General features: G+C 37.8%; 1 protein-coding gene across 1 annotated transcript in view; it reads right to left on the bottom strand.

The window, feature by feature from the left end:
* The window catches only part of SLC15A5 (solute carrier family 15 member 5), a 95,479-nt gene that overhangs the window by 64,267 nt on the left and 7,353 nt on the right, over positions 1-23,859 (bottom strand). The window contains 2 exon segments of the mRNA XM_019960123.2: positions 5,966-6,186; positions 16,307-16,476. Of these exon segments, the coding sequence (XP_019815682.2) occupies positions 5,966-6,186; positions 16,307-16,476 (391 nt within the window).

Genomic DNA, 23,859 nt, shown 5'->3' with positions numbered 1-23,859 from the left:
TTCCAATGCAGGGGGTGTGTGCAGGCTTGGTCTCTGGTTGGGGAGCTAGGATCCCACGTGCCCCATGGTGAGGTCAAAATAAATGAATAAATAAATAAAATGATTTCAAAAAAGAAAAAAAAGACAGTAGTTTAACTTTAGAGGAAGATTCCTGTGGCAGATGCCTTGTCCCTTGCCTGTACTCTGTGACAGATAAGTTGGACATTCCCCATGTCTTTGAGGTCATGATTATGAGCTGACAAAGGTCAGTAGGAGCTCTGTTTAGTCTACTGACAATGCTATTGATTCTTTATGATGAATCTTTTGTCATCTAGTCTTCCTTCTTAATTTTCCTTGGAAAAGTAACAAAGACCCTAATTTTGTGCTTCAGATGACACATAAGAAATCAGGTAACAAATATTGCATATCAGCAAGTAAAGTTTTTGTTTTTCCCAACAATAAAGCAAAAGCCAGCAGAAAGTATTAAGACTTTCTTTTCACTCATAAACAATAGATTGTGGCTAGTATATCCTTTAAATAACATTGAGTTTGGTAGCAAAGTAAGTAAGAATGATTTTTCCCTAAGAAGAGGGGCCCAGTGTAGAAACCCATTACTTGATGTAGGCTATATTTATAGGCTCCCTGGATTGGGTCTCATTTTTAATATGTCAAGTAAAATGAGAAAAAAATAGAGAGAAAACAGACTTGTGTCTATACTCTCCTTTTAAACTAATTGTGAAGCACTAGCGGACCAAAAAGGGAATTCCATGAAAAACGTTGCACAATAAAGTAGAAGAAATTAAAAACAAACATACAAAAAAACCTACAACAACTAACAATACCTCTGCCTCACTGCAAACCCTCAACATAGTGTCAGAATTTCATTTTTAAAATAAATCCTAATACTAACTAAAACTCTGACATTAACCTGGAGTCTCTTCATGTGCTCCAAACCTTTTGTTAGGTTATAACTGTTAGGTCAGAACTAAAGCTCAGTGTCACAGGAAAGGTGTATCTTCTCACTTTTATAGTTCATAAGCTTTGTTGCAATAATCAGATCTTTGTCATTATCATTAGCAGCACAGGGTATTTCTTTAGTTCCCAGTGGCACACAAAGCTACTAATTGGCTTGGTCAGAAAGTCAATCCAAGTTTTGTCCTTAAGGGATGGAGTCTCCATATATATATATATATATATTTTTTTTTTTTTTTTTCTTACAGTGTGTGAACTTCATTAGGATTCCTGCTTTACCCCCATCCTGGGAGAGCAACCTGGCTCAAACATCCAGATGATAACTTCTTGTTTGAAACCTTCACTATCTCCTTCTCTAATTATCAGGTGGGCAACTTGAGAAGCATAAGGAGAAGCAGAGTCATAAGTCAGTACAGTTGCTAACAAGTCCACCGATTATAAAATGAGCCTTTTGCTCTGTTAACTGCCTCCATCCAGGGATGGACTACATTTTCACTGAGATTTTTTTTTGATCTATATAAAATATGTCCTGGTGATAATTTATCTTCCGATCTTGAATTTGACCCTTGGGATAGTAAACAGGATTGTTATAGTTGGTTAAAGACAGCAAGAGAGAAGGGAACATTAGCTAGTTCTGCCCTAGTTCCATCAAAATATTAAGTTCCTTCCTTAATCAGAGGAAAATGAATGATTTTTTTTTTAAGAAAAAGTGCTGGCAGCAGAGCTCCTCTAAGACTGAGAGGCTCACAGCACAACTTGGAAGTTTCTGTTACTGATTTCAAATGAGAATTATTGTTAATAGGAATAAAGTTATTATCAGCATGAATCACAGACACAGAAACCTGTTAACTTAATAATGTGGCAAATGTATGATTAATCTTTAGTGAAGCAATATTCATATATTGCCTAATCTAAGAAAAGGCTCCGATGTCTTGAAAGCTTGAAATCATTTCTGCTTCTGCCTCAAGTTCTGAAATCATCTCCTTTTAAAATTTTAAATACTCTTATTTCATACAAGCCTCTGAGTATTCAGGAATAATTGCTGTCAATAGAGATTCATTTTCACCTCTGAATGGCCAGTAATGTCAAATGGCAACATCATCGGCTTTAATATCAACATATTTTAAATGTATGTCTTGGAACTGAAGGTCAATAATTGCTACTAAATTTAAAATATGGCATGCTATGATGTTTTATTCTTGGTGCTTTGATCTCCTTTATACTGGTGATTATTTCATCTGGAGGCAAAAATCTAACACCAGCCTATCCCAGGGGAAGTTTCACCTGCCTCCCTTGAGAAGTATATTCTAACCATTTTCTCTGGAGTTTCTGGTATAACATTACTGCATATGATTTTGGAACCTGTATAGTCTGTAGAGGGTTTTTTTTTTTTTTTAATTAATTTTTGGCTGCACCGCCTGGCATACAGAATCTTAGTTCCTTGACCAGGAATCAAACCCATGACTCCTGCAGTTGAAGCACAGAGTCTTAACCACTGGACTGCCCAGGGAGTTCATTGTACAGGGATTTTTAAAAATAAAATTTTATCTATTTACTTATTATATTTTTGGCTGCTCTGGGTCTTCGTTGCTTTGTTGCTTTTCTCTAGTTGCCACGAGCAGGGGCTACTTTCTAGGGGCGGTGCTCGGGCTTCTCATTGCACTGGCTTCTCTTGTTGTGGAGCATGGGCTCTAAGGCGCCCAGGCTTCAGCAGTGGAGGCACGTGGGCTCAGTAGCTGCGGCTCCTGGGCTCCAGAGAACAGGCTCAATAGTTGTGGTGCATGGGCTTAGTTGCCCTGGGGCATGTGGGATCTTCCCTGATCAGAGGTCGAATCCATGTCTCCTGCATTGGCAGGCAGATTCTTCACTACTGAACCATCAGGGAAGCCCTGTATAAGGGTTTTTAACCCAGATGCAAGAGAGGCATAGTTGGTAACAGCAAAGTGTGGGCGCTGATACCCTCCCTGGGTTGGGACAGCCATGCTGCCATATTGCTAGTAGGGCAACCAAGAGCAAACTGCAAGTCACTTAATGTCTCTGAGACTCAGATTTAGGATAACAAAATCAGTCCTGAGGCATGCTGTGGGGGTTGACTTAAGACACTGTGAAGTCAGCCTTTAGAGACTATGCCACATATAGGTGATCAATGATATTAGTGTTTGTTCTTTGCAACAGAGTAGGCATCTAGATTTGGTGATATGCTTAAAAATTAGTTTATCAAAGTTTATTATAATTTATGTCAAATTTTAAAATATATGACAGTTTGCAGAAAAGGGCTGAATTTAGTCAAAAGAAACAGTAGGAGTCACTACATTATGAGGGTAAGAATCAAAAATGTGTGCTATTTGCACAGAAGGTTCAAGGCCGCCCATGGGTCAGTTAGCAATTTTGTACTCAAGATTCATTTCTTCATTCTAAGATTTTTTATAATATTAATATTCATATATAGAGGTGGTATTTTTGTATTTTTGCACCATCTATTATTGTGGAGTCAAGAGAGAGGTTGAATCTACTAAATCAGCCTAGTTTTCATGCATTGTCTAGAACAAGGGTCAGCAAGCTTTTCTGTAAAAGGCCAGATAGACAATATTTCCATGTGTGGATTCTGTTGCAACTACTCAACTCTGCTGTTTGCATGCATAAACAGACATATTATTACAAACAAACATAAGACTGTTCCAATAAAACTGTATTTATGAACGCTGAATTTTTTTTTATTTTAAAAGAAGAGGCTTTTATTCTAGTTGCTGGCAGGATCCTTCTAAACAAGGAGAACTCCTATGCTTATTCTTTCCTAACAATTGTACTTTCTGTTTTTTTTAATCGAAATAGAGTTGATTTATAGCGTTGTGCTACTTTCAGGTATACAGCAAGTGATTCAATATATATACACTCAACATATGGGGGCTCTCCAATAGCTCAGTTGGTAAGGAATCTGCCTGCAATGCAAGAGACCTCAGTTCGATTCCTGGGTCAGGAAGATACGCTGAGAAGGGATAGGCTACCCACTCCAGTATTCTTGGGCTTCTCTTGTGGCTCAGCAGGTAAAGAATCTGCCTGTAATACGGGGGATCTGGGTTTGATCCCTGGGTTGGGAAGATCCTGTGGAGAAGGGAAAGGCTACCCACTCCAGTATTCTGGCCTGGAGAATTCCATGGACTATATAGTCCATGGGGTTGCAAAGAGTCAGACATGACTGAGCGACTTTCACTTCACTTCATCCTCTCTCTCTCTCTGTCTCTCTCTCTCTCTCTCTCTATGTATATATAGGATTAGCCGAAGTTCATTCAGGTTTTCCCATAAGATGTTATAAAAAACCCAAATGAACTTTTTGGCCAACCCAACACTTGTTCAGATTCTTTTCCCTTATAGGTTATTACAAAATACTGAATGTAGTTCCTTGTGTTAGGTAAGACCTTGTTGGTTATCTATAGTACTGCATGCATGCTAAGTCGCTTCAGCAGTGTCTGACTCTGTGTGACCCTATGGACTGTACCCTGCCTGGCTCCTCTGTCCATGGGATTTCCCAGGTAAGAATACTTGAGTGGGTTGCCATGCTCTCCTGTAGGAGATCTCCCTGAGCCAGGGATTGAACCCATGTCTCTTACATCTCCTGCACTGGCAGGCAGGTTCTTTACCACTAGCGCCACCCAGTAGAGTGTGTATGTTAATCCCAAGCTCCTAATTTATCCTTACTGCCCTTTCCCTTCGGTAATCATAAATTTGTTATTTGTTTTCTATGGACACCTCATTTTTAATTTCATACAATTTATAATTATAATTGTGCACCCAATTATAATTATAATGTGCTGCAAAATATTATTCTTTTTTTTATTTTTAAAAATCATATGAAAATGCAAAAACCTTCTTACCTTACAGGATATGTGAAAAAGGCAGTGAGCTGGATTTGGTTTGCAGGTAGTAATTTGCTGACCCCTGGTTTAGAGCAAGCGTTGTACTAAGAGTCAGAAGATAAGATTCTGCCTTTTCTTTCACTACTACTCACTGTTTGACCTACTTACCCCAAATCACTTAATTTTTTTCAAGTCTCAGTTTCCTCTTCAACAAATGAAGGAATTGAGTATTTTAATCTCTAAGATTTTTTTCTAGACCTATAGATCATAGAATCTACTATTCTATGATTTAACTCACTCATTAGCCATCTAATTCCAAGTTAGATGTTAGCAATGAAGAGTTTCAAATTTCTTCAAAGATTTTTATAATCATTTATATTTCTTCATAACTGAATCAGCCAATTTAGCTACTTGTTAACACCAATTTTTAAAGGCTTGGTCAAGGAGGAAAGCAAAGTTAATTTATCTCCAATTTTGTTGCTCAGATGCTCAGTCATGTCCGACTCTTTGTGACCCCATGGACTATATAGCCGACCAGGCTCCTCTGTCCATGGGATTCTCCAGGGAAGAATACTGGGGAGGGAGGCCATGTCCTTCTCCAGGGGAACTTCCTGACCCAGGGATCGAACTCTTTATCTCTTATATCTCCCACATTGGCAGGTGAATTCTTTACCAATAGCACCACCTGCAGAGAAGGCAATGGCACCCCACTCCAGTACTCTTGCCTAGAAAATCCCTTGGATGGAGGAGGCTGGTAGGCTGCAGACCATGGGGTCGCTAAGAGTCGGACACGACTGAAGTGACTTAGCAGCAGCACCACCTGAGAAGCCCGTAATTGCCCACAGATCTCATATTTTTCTGAGTTACTCACACGCCTTGGAAATTCTGTAAAGTATTGTCTGCCTTGTCTGCACCTACTGAAAGACACTTGCAGTTCTACAGGAAAAATGCCACACTCAGATCCTCCTCTGGAATGCTTATACCTGACTCCACTTAGTCCTTAAAAGCTAGAACCTGTAATGATTAGAAGCATTTATAGGTTAACATCCTAAAGAAATATATGGGAAGCACTTGTTGGGGTGAAAAGAAATGTCTACTTGTAATGTTATCATGCAATCATTTTACTGTTTCTGTGGGTAGTATTAGTTATCTTTCCTCACCTGCATAATGCACATTTTGTAGAGGAGCTGAAAAATAAAGAGTGGCAGAAGGTTGGAGAAAAATTTTACGTCTTCCACAAGGAGCTCTCTGCAGCGACCGCCATTTTTGTCCTTGGCATGGTCCAACCAGCTTGTCACACCTCCACCAAGGTGGCAATACTGCAGACAACATGTTTTCAGTACATTAACAAATACCCTAAATGTTGTCAGGGGGGAGCAACCTGCAAATAATTGGAAATATTACGTATTTAGTAAAGGAATATTTTTCAGTTTTCCAAAATATCTATCAGAAAGATAACAATGGTAAAGATGAAGGGCAGTAAAGTGAGAAGATTTTAGCACCCAAGGGGCTGAATTCAAAGGAACAAGCTTCTGACGAGGGTTCTGGCATCCTGGTGACCAGCCCAAGGTGGTGCCTGACAGCCGATGTGAAAAATGAAAAAGGTAAGATCAACGGGAGCATATTAAAAAGGGAAGAAAGATGACAAAATATAGCACCAAAGTAAAAGATTTCAGAATCTCTCAGAAGCCTCTAACTTTAACACATTAATGAATGAGACAACCTGAACTTTCTTTTACAGCCTTAACACAAAGAACTGGTACTATTTTTTTTTTTTTAATATAAATTGCCATATAAATAATCCTCACTTTCCTTGTCAGGTAGAAGGTGGTTTCTTATTTTGACATGTAGATGAAAGGAAATATATTCTCTGCTTTGGCTTTATCCTTGAATTTCAGACATAAGGTTAAACTTTGAACTCTTCAAATGACTTTATATATGTTAATAGTGTCACCAAAAGTTCAGATTAGATTAGCTGGCTTTTGACTTTTCCAGTAGTTTCCTCTGGGTTTATATGGCTGTTGCTTAGCATCAGAAGCATTTTATTGTTTTAGATATTTGCAATCACTTAACTGCTAGTGATTTGCAACCTCATTGTTGCTTCTTTTATAATCTTTCAAATTTCACCTTTTCATTGACTCCATTGCTGCTGCTACTGCTAACTCACTTCAGTCGTGTCCAACTCTGTGTGACCCATAGATGGCAGCCCACCAGGCTCCCCCATCCCTGGGATTCTCCAGGCAAGAACACTGGAGTGGGTTGCCATTTCCTTCTCCAATGCATGAAAGTGAAAAGTGAAAGTGAAGTCGCTCAGTCGTGTCCGACTCTGAGGGACCCCATAGACTGCAGCCTACCAGGCTCTTCCGTCCATGGGTTTTTCCAGGCAAGAGTACTGGAGTGGGGTGCCATTGCCTTCTCGATTGACTCTATTAGGACTTCCTAATCCAATGACAGATAACAGATCCTGGTTTAGTTAGCAGTTCAGAGGTGCCATCATGAATGTTACAATGTTTCATAGCACTGCCTTAGACCAGATAAACCCTGCCTCAAATTACAAAGACACCAAACCATGGTTGCAGGATAAACAGTGAAATAGATAGGAACATGCTTGAGTTTCTCCAAAGAAGGCTGCTTTAGAAACTCAGAGTATACAGTTTGATCATCATTTTAAATATGTTCAAGTTTCCCATAATAAAATTCTAGACGAAATGCATTGATTGTAACCAAGTTCATTTAAATGCCACAGCGTTGGTTTTCAGATTTAAATAAAGAATATTAATTTCTTTTTATGGCTATAGAGTGATGATATTGATTGGATCTGGTCTTTTCTTTAAGAGTTGTAATAGACCTATTATGTCAGTCTTTGATTAATTGAGGAAGCTGGGGGCCTGGTAATTGAATATGGAGCCTTTCACCTCTAAGTCACTGAATCAAATCCAGCCCAAATTGTTAGTGACCAAGAATGATTACAGCAGAGGCTCTTTGGCTGCCTCTGTGAAGTGTGTTGAGGTCACGTGGAAGTATGTCGGGATAATTGCTGACAGGAGACAGGCTCATATCTACTGTCACTCATGCCTTGTAGTCACTGTGGCCAGACTTGGATGAAAGGTCCCCAGAACTGAGAAGTCCAAAGGAGACAAGGTTTGTGTCCCTTAAAAATGAAATAATTGGGACATCTCTTTACTATTGGATGAAGAACTGCTCTATTAGGAAACTTTCTCAGCTATTTCAATTAGTTTACTTAAGGTTTTGGTAAGATGAGAACTAAAAATGTCTTGATGAACAGTCTAGAGACTGAATTTGAACAGGTCTGGGCTTGGAGACTTAACTTCCTGACATTTCCTTCTGATCCTGCTTCAGTTGCTCATCAACCTGTTCTCTGCTTAACTCGTGAAACAGTACCAAGTAGTCAGAAGGGTCATTACTGGCATTGATCCAACTTACTCTGTGCTTTCAAATAGGCTTTATTATTAAATGATAACTGTTTGAAGGATAAAAGATTATTTCCAGAGGTATTTTCCCTAATTTCCTTCCTATGTTTTAAATTCAGGACTTTATTGAATATAATGTTTTAAACTCACTATTTCTTCTTCACATAAACAAATCACTATGTCTCAAGGAAAATTGGGATCTGCTTTTATGTGTGATAAATTGATATCTCCAATCTTATTAAATAATTAATATTGCTATCTTATTATTTCTAAAGAAAGGGAGTTTGAATTAGTGCTTCTGAAATTAGCTGTGTTAAAAGATAAAAGTTTTTTTAAAAAATTTCTCAACTATAATAGTCAATATTTGTGAAGTATGATAAAATGAAATACCTAAGAAATAACATAAAAACAAAGATACAAAATATAAAACCTGATCATCTGATGATTAAATTCAACAGATATATGATGTAACTTTCCATAATACTTCTACTGTGTTTTCTCCCAGTGACTTTATTTTCTTTGCTACACCCTAGTAACAATTTATGATAAGCATTGCTTGATGGACCAAGTTTTCAGTAGCCTACCTTAAATACACACTTTGAAAAATGAATATATTTAGACAAGTAAAAGTGTATCTGATATGGTGATACGTAACAATGAAAACAAAATGATTAAGAACAAGAAATGATTAAGTATGAACAAGATCTAAAATTTTAGCTAGCTCTTCAAGTGTGCATCAGTTCAGTTCAGTCACTCAGTCGTGTCCTACTCTTTGCGACCACATGAATTGCAGCACGCCAGGCCTCCCTGTCCATCACCAACTCCCAGAGTTCACTCAAACTCACGTCCATCAAGTTGGTGACGCCATCCAGCCATCTCATCCTCTGTTGTTCCCTTCTCCTCCTGCCCCCAATCCCTCCCAGCATCAGAGTCTTTTCCAATGAGTCAACTCTTCGCATCAGGTGGCCAAAGTACTGGAGTTTCAGCTTCAGCATCATTCCTTCCAAAGAACACCCAGGGCTAATCTCCTTTAGAATGGACTGGTTGGATCTCTTTTCAGTCCAAGGGACTCTCAAGAGTCTTTTCTGACACCACAGTTCAAAAGCATCAATTTTCAGCTCTCAGCTTTCTTCACAGTCCAACTCTCACATCCATACATGACCACTGGAAAAACCATAGCCTTGACTAGACAGACCTTTGTTGGCAAAGTAATGTCTCTGCTTTTGAATATGCTATCTAGGTTGGTCATAACTTTCCTTCCAAGGAGTAAGCGTCTTTTAATTTCATGGCTGCAATCACTATCTGCAGTGATTGTGCATAAGTGATGCCCAACAAATATGAATGCCAACATTCATTCATTCATTCAACATATTTTATTACATACCTACTATGTTCCAGTAACTTTTATGGTCCTTAAGAATATAGTAGTGAAGAAGATCTATAGGTCCCTGAGAAGACACTAAACAAGCTGGGAAATATTAGGTGAGTTCAATGATGAAAACAAAGTGAAGTGATAAGATAGAAACTGTAGAAATAAGGTGTGCATGTCCATGCTCAGTCATGTCAGACTCTTTGTGATCCCATGACTGTAGACTGCCAAGCTCTTCCATTCATGGCATTTCCTAGGCAAGAATACTGGAGTGATTTGCCATTTCCTACTCCAGGACATCTTTTCAACCCAAGAGTCAAACCTTCATCTCCAGTGTCTCTTCCATTGACAAGTGGATTCTATACCACTGCTCTACCTGGGAAGCCTGGGGTAGGGTGTAGACAACACCTAAAGAGTTGAAATTTGAATTGAGAGTTGAATAGATTGGAAATAGGCAAAATGACCCAGAGGAAGCATATACCAAGCATGTCATGAAGTAGAAATTAGCTGGGAGAAGCTCAGAAACAGTAAAGGTCAATGAAGCTATAGTTCAGAATGATGGAAGGAAATAAGGTCTAAGAACTGGTCAGGGTCAGATTTTACAGGCCAAAGTAAGGAACCTGGAGTTTATTTTTCATGTTATGATAAACCTTTAAGAAATTTTACACAGAGTGGACATAAGATATGATGTAGGTTTTAAAAAAGTTACTCTGGAGCTCTGATAGTTGCATGCATAATGGATTTTACGGAATAAGAGACAAAGATGGAAGACAGTTAACAGGTAGTGATGACTTGACCAGAGACCAGGAAGAAGAGAAATGAACTGAATGGGATGTGTTTACATGTCAATGCCAAACCCCTAACTATGCCCCTCCCCAATCCTGCCTCCCTGGGAACCATAAATTCACTAAGTTTATAAATCTGTTTCAGTTTTATTAATGCCAAACCCCTAACTATGCCCCTCCTCAATCCTGCCTCCCTGGGAACCATAAATTCACTCTCTAAGTTTATTAGTCTGTTTCAGTTTTATAAATAAGTTCATTTGTATCTTTTTTTAGATTCATATAGGTGATACCATTATGATATTTGTCTTTCTCTTCTGATTTATTTCACTCAGTATATACTGACAATCACTAAGGCCATCCATGCTGCCATAAATGGCATTATTTCAGTCTTCTTAATGGCTGAGTTTTCATCACATATAATGTACACACTGCTATATTTAAAGTGGATAACCAAAAAGACCTACTGTACAGCACAGGGAACTCTACTCAATATTGTATAACTACCTAAATGGGAAAAGAATTTGAAAAAGAATAGATATATGTACAGCTAAATCACTTCACTGTACATCTGTAACACAACATTGTTAATTACCTATCACCTAATCACCTATACTTCAATATAAAATAAAAAATTAAAAAAAGAATGAGAAGTGTTTTTGAAGAATCAACAGGATATTTTGACATGGGGAGAGGGTGAAGAAATGAGAAGATTTGAAGATTCTACTTCTATTCCCCTTACATGAAGATGGAAAAGGCAAGCACATTTGCAGTTGGATGAATTAAGAGTTGAGGTTTGGTCATCTTAAATTTGAGATGACCCCTAGATAACCAAATGAAAATGGTGAATAGGAAGTCAGGAATGTGAGTTTCAAGATGAGGAGAGGTTAAATGAGATGGAGTGTTTGGTGTGGGTCACTTAAGGAAAGAGGGTAAAGAGAGAAGAATGGGGTCCTGGAATAAATTCCAGGGCTCTGTTCCAATACTTTGGCCATCTGATGTGAGGAGCTGACTCAAGACCCTGATGCTGGGAAAGACTGAGGGCAGGAAGAGAAGGGGACAACAGAGGACGAGATGGTTGGATGGCATCCATGGACATAAGTTTGAGCAAACTTTGAGAGATAGTAAAGGACAGGGAAACCTGGAATGCTGCAGTCCATGGGGTTAAAAAGAGTTGGACATAACTGAGTGACTGAACAACAACAACTCCATTAGGATACTATAAGAATGAGAAAAGGTGGCCAAGGAGAAAGAGTGGACAATGAACTAGATGGACTGTTAGTCAGAGGAAAGAGGAAGTAATAAACCTAATTGATAAGGTGGACTGAGAGGGAGCCAGTAAGGAGGCAGGAAAAGGAACTATGCTGTCATCTGTCTATGCAGAGGGAGCATCCATTATCCATTTAAACTGTAACTATCCCTGAGTGTCAGGAGGGAAGTCCCACTGAAAACATCTGTACCTAAACATCATACCACATTCTTGGATTAATCTATTAGGCTTAATAGGAAACTCAAGCCTTCTGTACAAATAATATTGTGTGTCGTGTAGACTCAGCCTTTAGAAAAATCCATTGTCATTATAATCCTCAAATAGCTTTTCTACACCAGGAGCAGAAACGGGAAGCTGGAAAAAAAACCTGAAATGAAAATGCAACTGAAACTTCAAGCTCCAGTTTAAATGTGCATGGCAAACACACCAGTGTGCACATTTTAAAATAAAACAGATGAGCTATTTTAAATGCTTATTGCCAAACTTAAAAGATGGTAACCATTACTATTAAAAAAAAAAAAAAAACTTTAGAAAGCAATTTTTTAATTCTTTGTACCTTTAAGTCCTTGGCTCTGATGGTCTGCTCCTCTGACCTTGATCTAATCATGAATATCTATGCTACTTAATTATAATAAAAAATCCTACATTGCACTCTAGATGGTAGATGCACTTTTTTTCCTTCTTCTTCTTCTTTGGTCACCTGCCAGTTCTCAAAATTACAGCAGTGGGAAGAAATGCAAATGAAGACTGTGCTTGACAGCTAAACATAATGGAATGCATGGTCCACATTTGAAAAGTTACCTTAAAATAAAAGGTAGCATATAAAAAATCATTTCTTTAAGGTCACCTATGGCTTTGAATTACAGCTTTGAGGAAGTTCCAATTTAGTCATCAGAGAGGAAGAAGCCAAAATAAGGATGATATACTTTTCTAAAGGGAAGACAGAGTTTTACTTCACCATAGTTGGGTGATTATATAACTTTGAAAAATAAAACAAAACAAAGCAAAACAACTCCAAAATATTCATTTTATAGAGTATTATGTAAAGTAAACCGCTGGTGAACATTTTGTAACTTTACCTGCAATGAATACAATTTTTTCTTGTAACTGGCCAAAGAAAGGTTACCTTATCACATGTTAAAATATATAGCATATGAACTACAGTAGTCTGGCAGTAAACCGAGCTGATTAAATTTGTATTACATGAAGAATTGTAGTTTTTTATTCAGATGAATATATACTTTCCAATAGGAGATTAGGAAGCAAATGGTTGGATGCTGAATAGTTATTTAGAAAATCTGAATGTAAAAATTATGTATAAGCTTCCCTGTTGGCTTAGTAAGTAAAGAATCTGCCTGCAATGCAGGAGACCCAGGTTTGATCCTTGGCTTGGGAAGAAGCCCTGGAGTAGGAAATGGCAACCTGCTCCAGTATTCTTGCCTGGAAAATTCCATGGACATAAGAGCCTGGTAGGCTGCAGTCCATGTGTTGCAAACAGTCAGACTCGACTGAGTGACTAACACATTCACAAAAGCAGAATTACTTGACAGTTACATACTCCAGAATATGCCAAAGTGGTCTTTTGACAAAAGTTTATACTTCCTTTACATTTTCCTCTTTTTTGCCTTTTGGGGCTGAGAGGATCTCTCAGACATCTTTTTGCATAATGAACCCATTCCACAGACTGGCAGGAGGCTGTATACTGCCCAGCTGTGACTGACAGAACACAGAGCTCTGAGAAACAAGGCAGAGACTTCCAGGGTAATGTTTCCCCTGTCTCACTGCCTCAGTATGTAGTGTAAAAAAAACAAGCTCTAGCCTGAGAAAAGTAAGATCTGGGTTCTGGTTCCACATCAGCCATTGCCTGTGACGTCTTGGCAACTCATTAAATTCAATGATGTCTCATCTTCTGCACTCAGTTTAACAATAATAAATGCTGAACATTTACTATATTCCAAGTATGTATACGACACAGGAATTTTCTTTTATAATTAAATGTATTTATTTTTAATTGAGGGCTTCCCTTGTGGTTCACCTGGTAAAGAATCTGCCTGAAGTGCCGGAGACCTGGGTTTGATCCCTGGGTTGGGAAGATCCCTTGGGAAAGGAAAAGGCTACCCACTCCAGTATTCTGGCCTGGAGAGTTCCATAGACTGTATAGTCCATGGGTTCACAGAGTCGGACACGACTGAGCGACTTTCACTGATTTTTAATTGAAGGAAAATTGCTTTACAGTATTGTGTTGGTTTCTGCCAAACTGACACACGAATTTTTAACTGTATTCAGAAATAGATCATTTCAACACAACGTGCTAGGTGGAAAAGTAAAGCTTGGGATGGTGCAAGAGCAGAAACAAAGCCCATGGAGTATAGTCTGTAAAAGGAAACCCTGTGCCCTTCTTGCCCACTTCACTGATACGGGGTGAAAGGAAGTACCAGTGGTGAATGTGCTTAATTTTTAAAAATATAACTTCTTGCATTGCTATTAGTGGTAGTTGTATAGATAAGGGGTATAAGTAGGGGTAACAGTGAAGGTACCACTGAAAGTAAAATATGTTAGAAATTAAGATCAGAGTTTTTTTAAACAAGAGAGATAATATGAAGAGAGTGGCTGATAAAAGGAAGAGAACAGAAATTACAGAAATGCAAGTGGTGGTATACAGGAAGGTGGCATCTCAAAGCAGTGGGAAAAATACACTTTTTAATAAGAGGCCGGATAATACGACAGTCATATGGAAAAAGATAAAATTGAGTTCACTCTTAAAACTTATTCTAATACAATTTCCAAATGGGTCACAGATATAAAGGTAAATATATATATATATATATATATAGCCAAAAGAAATATGAATGAATTCTTTTATAATCTGGGAGTGAGGAAAACTTTTTCACCAAAGTTCAAAATCTAGAAACATAAAGAAGATAGGTAAATTTTATTTCAAACATAAACTATGCAAAAGACAAAGCAAAAAGACAAAAGTCTTGTGCGTGGAAGGGCTCTACCAGTGGCTCAAGGGCAAAGAATCCACCTGAAATGCAGGAGGTGTGGGTTCAATCCCTGGGTTGGGACGATCTCCTGGAGAAGGAAATGGCAACTCACTCTAGTATTCTTGCCTGGGAAATCCCATGGACAGAGGAGCCTGGTGGGCTACAGTCCACAGGGTCACAAAGAGTCAGACATGACTTAGCAACTCAACAACAGCAACCTTGTAGTGCTGTTCATCACAGCACTACTTACAGCAGTAGACCATGGAAGCAACCTAGATGTCCATCGACACATGAATGGATGAAGAAACTGTAGTACATATATAAAGTGGACTATTACTCAGCTACAAGAAGATATGAATTTGAGTCAGTTCTAATGCAGTGGATGAACCTGAAGCCTATTATAAAGAGTGAAGTAAGACAGAAATATTATATAGTAATGCATATATATGGAATCTATGGGCTTCCCAGGTGACACTAGTGGTAAAGAACCCACCTTGCCAATTCAGGAGACATAGGAGATGCGGGTTCAGTTCCTGGGTTGGGAGGATCCCCTGGAGGAGGGCATGGCAACCCACTCCAGTATTCTTGCTGGGTGAATCCTGTGGACAGAGAAGACTGGTGGGCTACAGTCCAGTCCACAGGGTCACTAATAGATGACCTGTTAGTTGTTTTTAAAAACAACTAATAGATCATCTTTGGAAGACACTGAAGTTCACCTCATTAATTTGAAAATCTAAAATTAAAGGGAAAGAATTAGACATTTATCTTTTTTTCCTTACACAAACTACTTCTGTGTAATGAAATAGTTATTGAGAATATATTTCAGCTAATAAAAGAGGAAGAAATATAAAATATCACCAACCTGCAACCCCCAATGGGATCATAGATTTAGACAAAAATTAACAATGGGTATTGACCCTGCAAAAGCAGATAATGAGACAGTGTGAGGTACCTAACATCATCTGTGAAGGAATTTTGCCAAAAATGAAAAATCTGAATCTGATCAAGGATCTATGTCTGTCAGACATTTTAGGGGAAATAAAAAGGGAAAACCTTTTGGATGACATTAAATGGATGAAATCAGCAAAATTCAGATTATGTGAAATGTTCAGATTTCTTAAGGAAAAAAATATAGAAAGGAGAGAAATAGAGAGGAAGGGGGAATATATATGGTTTAAGGGACATAGCTGCCATTTGGAATATATGGGCCTTATTTGGATTTCATTTGAATAAATTATAAAACAAAACAAAATAAACAGATTTTAAAAGGGAAACAGATTTTTTAACAGATACTTGATCATCTTAAGAAATTCTCTGTGTGTGTTAATGACATTGTGATTATATTTTTAAAGTATTGAGCATATAAATAGCTTCTTTTTATACACACACATATGAAGCACTGTGATATTTAGTTCTTGCTTCAGAACTACCAATAGGGATGGGGAAAAAGTGAGTAGAAATGAACTGAGAATTGTTGAAGCTGAGAGCTAGATAGAAGGGATCATATATGATTTTTTTCTACTTTTGTTTATGAAGTAAGTGACAGACTCTATAAATTCTGTGAGTTGAAAGTGAAATTATAGGGAACCTAAGAGGAAGAAGATGCATCAAGAAAACCATAAAAACAAACAAACAAAAAAATGTAAAGTGAGATTTACTTACATTTTTCTGACTGGTAAATCAGGTTATAGTGCATCATATAAAGAGTTATCAGAACCATAAGTGTAGACATAAAAGGAATAAGTAAAACCAGGGCCCAGGCCCCTGAGTATTGGATATAAGATATTCCCAGAAAGACCACAGTTGCATTCAGGTTCATGATTCAATAAAACCTGGGAATCAAAAACAAAAATAAAATTGCCATTGAGTAACTTCATATAATAATTGCTAATTCTTTTAATAAACATAAGCTATAAAGTAGTAGCATATGAGGCAAGCTAGATTTTGCAAATATTGTTTATTAGCTTTCTTTTTTCAAATTCCATTTTTTAAATTTTTATAAAAATTTTCAAGGTTCTTCTCCATCTATAGTTGTTACAAAACAGTGGCTCTATTCCCCATGTTGTACAAATACATCCTTGTAGCCTATCTTACATACAACAGTCTGTATGTCCCACTCCCCCAGCCTCTATATTCCCCCGCCCCATAACCACTAGTTCATTCTCTGCATCTGTGAGTCTGCTTCTCTTTTGTCATATTCACTAGTTTGTTGCATTTTTTAGATTCTATATATAAGTGAAATCATACAGTATTTGTCTTTCTCTATCTGACTTATTTCACTTGACAAAATACCCTCCAATTCCATCCATGTTGCTGCAAATGGCAAAATTTCTTTCTTTTTTATGCCAAGTAGTATTCCATTGTATGTATATACCACATCTCCTTTATTCATTCATCTGTTGATGGACACAGGCTGTTTCTATAACTTGGAAACTGTAAATAATGTTTCTATGAATATTGGGGTGCATGATTCTTTTCAAAATTAGTGGTTTGGTTTTTTTTTTTTTTTTTCAGATATATCTACCCAGAAGTGGAATTGCTGGGTTATATGGTAGTTCTGTTTGTGATTTTTTGAGAAATCTCCATGCTGTTTTCCACAGTGGCTGTACCAATTTACATTCCCACCCATAGTGCACAAGAGTTCCCTTTCTTCCACATTCCTACCAACATTTGTTATTTGTGTTCTGTTTGATGATAGATGTTCTGATGGGTGTGAAGTAATATTAATATCTCATTGTGGTTTTGATTTGCATTTCCTTGATGATTAGATATGTTGAGCATCTTTTCATATGCCTGTTGGCCATCTGCATCTTTGTTTATTAGCTTTCTTATTAAGTACATACTTATTAAGCAGGGTCTGGTTGCTTACTGCTCAAAAGCCAATAAAGAGGCAAAGTTGGTAGAAAGGAAAAATTGCTTTGTTTTGGGTGCCAGCAACTAGGGCAGGGGGCTTCCCTGCTGGCTCAGTTGGTAAAGAATCTGCCTGCAGTGCAGAAGACCTGGGTTTGATCCCTGGGTAGGGAAGATTACCTGGAGATGGAAACGGCAACCCACTCCAGTATTCTTGCCTGGGAATTCCCATAGACAGAGGAGTCTGGCAGGCTAAGTCCATGGGGTCACAAAGACCCCGGACACGACAACCAGGGAAGGGGGAGAGCAGACTCCTGTCCAAAGGCTGACTCCCCTCCACTGACAATCAGTGGTCAAGAGCTTTTATTGGCAGAAGAAGAGGGGTACATATAGAAACAGTACAGTGAGTCTGAGAGTCATCTTAAAAAATTGGTCATATGGTGGTCTGACCAATGTCATCTTGTCAAGTTAAGTTTTGAATATGTATGCACCCATGAAATGACCACCCCATTCAAAATCTTGAACATCTACTCTCCATAACTGACCTGGAAAAGTAATCAAATGTCAAGCATGGTCATGCCCAGCAAGCTGACTGACTATAATCTACTAATAGTGATTTATGTACCACCATGCAGGGGAGGTACAAAGTTAGAATTTTCTAGGACAATGGGATAGAGTCCCTTGGCTCTACCTCAGGTCATCTTTAATGCTTCTTCAAGCCGGACACTTGAACTGTGGCTGGTAATAACAAAGAGAAGCTGGAGCTGCAAGCAATGTTATAGTCCTTTTAATTTTTAAGAAACCCTGTTTCAAATGCTAAGTATTGCAGAGAAATCCATGAGGACTCCCTGAGACTCTTCAGTACACCACTGGGGAATGTAAACGGAATTACTTTAAAGAGGGTCAAGGAAAATTACAATTCTTCCAAGACTTACATCTTGTGAAATATAGTTATAAACCAAAGAATTATAGTGCTGAATATCTCTGTATAGGAAGAGATTTCACATAAAGTACTAAGTGTATTTTAACAAATGTCACCCGACCTATTTGATTGTGTAATTTTCTAAAAGAATTGCCCAGTACAATCACGTTTTATATATGTCTTTGTTGATCCATGGACAGGACAAGCCATAGATAATTAAGGGTAAAATTATATATGTATCAACTGTAAAAAAAATAAAAGAAATAAAAATCCACAGTCCTCAAACTCACCATTAAGACTCCTTTCATCTCATAGCTCACTAGCAAATTGAATATATAAAGCACCTCTCGCACAGAAAGTCAGAGAGCAAAGCACTAAAGCAAAATAAATACTAGTGATTAAGGAAAATTGAAAGCAGCAGTAAAAATATGTTTCTTTAGTCTACTTTTAAACACAGACTGGGAACTGCAAATAATTGGGAGTATATATAAATGGTAATTTTTTTTTTGGTCTTCATGATTCCACAGTGTTGAATACAAATAAAGGGGAAAAACCTTATCGCTGCAAAATTTAGCAAACCTTTTCAGATTAATAATTTTTAAAATTAGCCATAATTTATTTAGTAATAATTTTAATTTTTTTAATTTATTTTATTTTATTTTTAAACTTTACGTAATTGTGTTAGTTTTGCCAAATATCAAAATGAATCCATCACAGGTATACATGTGCTCCCCATCCTGAACCCTCCTTCCTCCTCCCTCCCCATACCATCCCTCTGGGTCGTCCCAGTGCAATAGCCCCAAGCATCCAGTATCATGCATTGAACCTGGACTGGCATCTCGTTTCATACATGATATTTCACATGTTTCAATGCCATTCTCCCAAATCTCCCACCCTCTCCCTCTCCCACAGAGTCCATAAGACTGTTCCATACATCAGTGTCTCTTTTGCTGTCTCATACACAGGGTTATTGTTATCATCTTTCTAAATTCCATATATATGCGTTAGTATACTGTATTGGTATTTTTCCTTCTGGCTTACTTCACTCTGTATAATAGGCTCCAGTTTCATCCACCTCATTAGAATGGATTCAAATGAATTCTTTTTAATGGCTGAGTAATACTCCATTGTGTATATGTACCACTGCTTTCTTATCCATTCATCTGCTGATGGACATCTAGGTTGCTTCCATGTCCTGGCTATTATAAACAGTGCTGCGATGAACACTGGGGTACACGTGTCTCTTTCCCTTCTGGTTTCCTCAGTGTGTATTCCCAGCAGTGGGATTGCTGGATCATAAGGCAGTTCTGTTTCCAGTTTTTTAAGGAATCTCCACACTGTTCTCCATAGTGGCTGTACTAGTTTGCATTCCCACCAACAGTGTAAGAGGGTTCCCTTTTCTCCACACCCTCTCCAACATTTATTATTTGTAGACTTTTGGATCGAAGCCATTCTGACTGGTGTGAAATGGTACCTCATAGTGGTCTTGATTTGCATTTCTCTGATAATGAGTGATGTTGAGCATCTTTTCATGTGTTTGTTAGCCATCTAACCTCGAATAACCAAAGCGATCTTGAGAAAGAAGAATGGAACTGGAGGAATCAACCTACCTGACTTCAGGCTCTACTACAAAGCCACAGTTATCAAGACAGCATGGTATTGGCACAAAGACAGAAATATAGATCTATAGAAAGCCCAGAGATAAATCCACGCACATATGGACACCTTATCTTTGACAAAGGAGGCAAGAATATACAATGGATTAAAGACAATCTCTTTAACAAGTGGTGCTGGGAAAACTGGTCAACCACTTGTAAAAGAATGAAACTAGAACACTTTCTAACACCATACACAAAAATAAACTCAAAATGGATTAAAGATCTAAACATAAGACCAGAAACTATAAAACTCCTAGAGGAGAACATAGGCAAAACACTCTCTGACATACATCACAGCAGGATCCTCTATGACCCACCTCCCAGAATATCGGAAATAAAAGCAAAAATAAACAAATGGGACCTAATTAACCTTAAAAGCTTCTGCACATCAAAGGAAACTATCAGCAAGGTGAAAAGACAGCCTTCAGAATGGGAGAAAATAATAGCAAATGAAGCAACTGACAAACAACTAATCTCAAAAATATACAAGCAACTCCTACAGCTCAACTCCAGAAAAATAAATGACCCAATCAAAAAATGGGCCAAAGAACTAAATAGACATTTCTCCAAAAAAGACATACAGATGGCTAACAAACATATTTAGTAATAATTTTTAAAGTCACTCAAATGTTTTGTCATTTTTTAGACTGACCAATTTTGACATGCTTCAGACTTATTTTAAGTGATTATAAGAGAAACAGTTTGAAATGGGCTTTCCATCCTACTTGAGAACATAATGAAAGAGGGGAGGAAAACTTCCAGGTCTCCCAAGTCTTAGTGGATAATTTTAAGAGTTCAGAGAGAATATGTTATTCTTCATGGAATGATACTGAGATAATTCACCAGGATTATGGTGGCTCTTCACCTGGATTTGTGGCTCTTCAATGGGTTAAAATTGAACTGTTTAGAAGAGTCAATGTAACAGTGGGGCGCTGATTTCATAGTGGATGCTGTTGTCAATCGGAGAAAGCGATGGCACCCCATGCCAGTACTCTTGCCTGGCAAAGCCCATGGGCGGAGGAGCCTGGTGGGCTGCAGTCCATGGGGTCTCGAAGAGTTGGACATGACTGAGCGACTTCCCTTTCACTTTTCACTTTCATGCATTGGAGAAGGAAATGGCAACCCACTCCAGTGTTCTTGTCTGGAGAATCCCAGGGACGGTGCAGCCTGGTGGGCTGCCGTCTATGGGGTCACACAGAGTTGGACACGACTGAAGTGACTTAGCAGCAGCAGCAGCTGTTGTCAGCCACTGCTTCTTTTAGCATGACCACTGGCCCACTGAAATACTTCAAAGAATAACCTAGCTGACATGAACTTGGAGAAAGAGAGACCAGAGGAAGTTTTGCAGTTTCTACTTAAAATTATTGGAGTATAGTTGATTAACAATGTTTGTGTTGGTTTCAAGTATACAGCATAGTGAATCAGTTAAATAGTACATATATTCATTTTTTTTCAGATTCTTTTCCCACATTGGGTTATTACAGAATACTGAGTAGAGTTCCCCATGCTGTACAATAGGTCCTTGTTGATTATCTATTATATAAATATAGTTCTGTGGGCTTCCCAGGTGGCTCAGTGTTAAAGAACCCACCTGCCAATGCAGGATCCAGATTCGAGCCTTGGGTCAGGGAGATCCCCTGGAGAAGGAAATGGCAACCCACTCCAGTATTCTTGCTTGGGAAATCCCATGAACAGAGGAGCCTGGAGGGCTACAGTCCATGGGATTGCAGAAGAATAGGACACGACTGAACAATTAAACAATAGTAATATAGTAGTATCTGTGTGTTCATCCCAAGCTCCTAATTTATCCCTCTCTGCTAAGTTTCTTCTCTTTAACCATAAGTTTGTTTCCAAAATTAGTGAGTCTGTTTTTGTTTTGTAAATAAATTCATTTATATAATTTTTTCCTACTTTTCATCTATAAGTATTTTTCAACAATGCTATTAAAGAAAAGACAGCTTAATAAAAGAAGATCATTAATTTTGGTGGACAGGCAGCAAAATTTAAATAAAAGGTTTATTTTTAATTAAGAAACTCAGGGGACTGCTTCATTCTCTTTCTTTGCTCTCCCTGCCTCTCACTCTTCTAACTTGCTCTCATTCCCTTTCTGTCTTTATTTCCCTTTCTTCTGTCAACATCCCAATTTTAACAGTTGTTAATGCTGTTGAAGAGAAAACCAGGCCCAAAATAATGTCACTTGGGCTAAAGTCCATGATACCAAACCTAGACTTAGATACATGACTTACTTGAAGTTTTGAGCCTCCCCAGAAATGTAATCAACCAGTCTGGAATTTTCTCGTCAGCATCAATGAAGTCATCTGTCTTGTGAACCTCTCCATCCCTCAGGAGAAAAAGCAGCAATCTATGTGGTGCAACCGTTGCCATTCCCTTCCCAATACCCACTCCCAAAAGAAGATATCCTGACCCAAAAATAATGCTTTCTTTTCTTTTTCTAATAGCTCCCATGCCCTATCCTTCTTCCTACAAAAGGCTTCCATTTCGTACAACCCCTCAAAGCACCATTCTGGTTGTTAGAAGAGATGCTCCCCAATTCATGAATGACCTGATAAAGCCCACTAGGTCTTCAAATTTACTCTGTTGCTTTTTTTAAAAAAAGGTGTATCATTTTCTCATTTTCTGAGTTTAAGATCTTTGAACCACTGCATGTTTATTGATGATAGTAAGTCACTATTGACGCACCTACAGGTTAAGAGCCACCACACAGGCCTTAAGAAAAAGCGGGAGGCTGCAGGATCAGTAAGAAATGTAAGAAATTTCTTTTTTTTTTTTTTTTCCTTTTTCTCAATATTTTTTAGTTTATCATTGTATGTCAGAGAGAAATTCTGAGTGTTTTCTGAATGCTGACAATTTTGGCAAAGATAACAGAGGAGGTGCCTGTTGTTACTACGTTGAGTGGGCACATTTGTTAAACTTGGCTGGAGCCCAGGCAAATAGAATTTTGGAAGGTCTAGTGGTTTTTTAATAGTTTAATAGTTTACAAGCTATTCCTCAGTATTCAACTTAGAAGATATTCTGAGTGCAAGCATACCTTGAAGATATCAATACTATGGGTCTGGTTTCAGACCACCAAGATATAACAGGGGGCATGAAGTTGCAAAAACTTTTTGGTTTTCCAGTGTATATAAAAGTTATAATGCATTGAATGTGCTATAGCATTATGCCTAAAAAAATAATATGCTTACCTTAATTTAAAAATATTTTATTGCTAAATAATACTAACCATCATCTGAGCCTTGAGTGCATGGTGGTAGTAACATCAAGGTTCACTGATCACAGATCACCATATTAAATAAAATAATAATAATGAAGTTTACATACTGTGAGAATTATCAGATGCTTCAGAGACACAAAGTCAGCAAAGGCTGTTGGAAAAAACGGCACCAATAGACTTGCTACACACAAGGCTGTCATTAACTTGCAATTTGTAAATTTTATGAAATTTACGATTCATAAAAATTTATAAATTTATGAACTTAAAAATTCTATTCCCTGTGAAGCACAATAAAGCAAAGCAATAAAAAGAGTTATGTCCATGTTAGTGAGTACTAATAAGAAATGAGTTCTAATAAGACTATGCCAAGAACTGTTTTGATTTTGTTAGCTGAAATGTATCTTGTAAATTATGATTTTACCATTGCAGAATTGTGTAATTTCATATTTTGTTTTTCTCCTAAAGGATTAGGTAGGATTTCTCAATCAGGTAGATTTCTGGAGTGGTAAAGAAAAACTGTTATGAATCATCAAAATTTTCTGAAGCATCTTCG

The sequence above is a fragment of the Bos indicus genome, chromosome 5, assembly GCF_029378745.1.
Source record: "Bos indicus isolate NIAB-ARS_2022 breed Sahiwal x Tharparkar chromosome 5, NIAB-ARS_B.indTharparkar_mat_pri_1.0, whole genome shotgun sequence".
Lineage (NCBI taxonomy): Eukaryota > Metazoa > Chordata > Mammalia > Artiodactyla > Bovidae > Bos > Bos indicus.
This window is presented reverse-complemented; position numbering and strand designations above follow the sequence as displayed.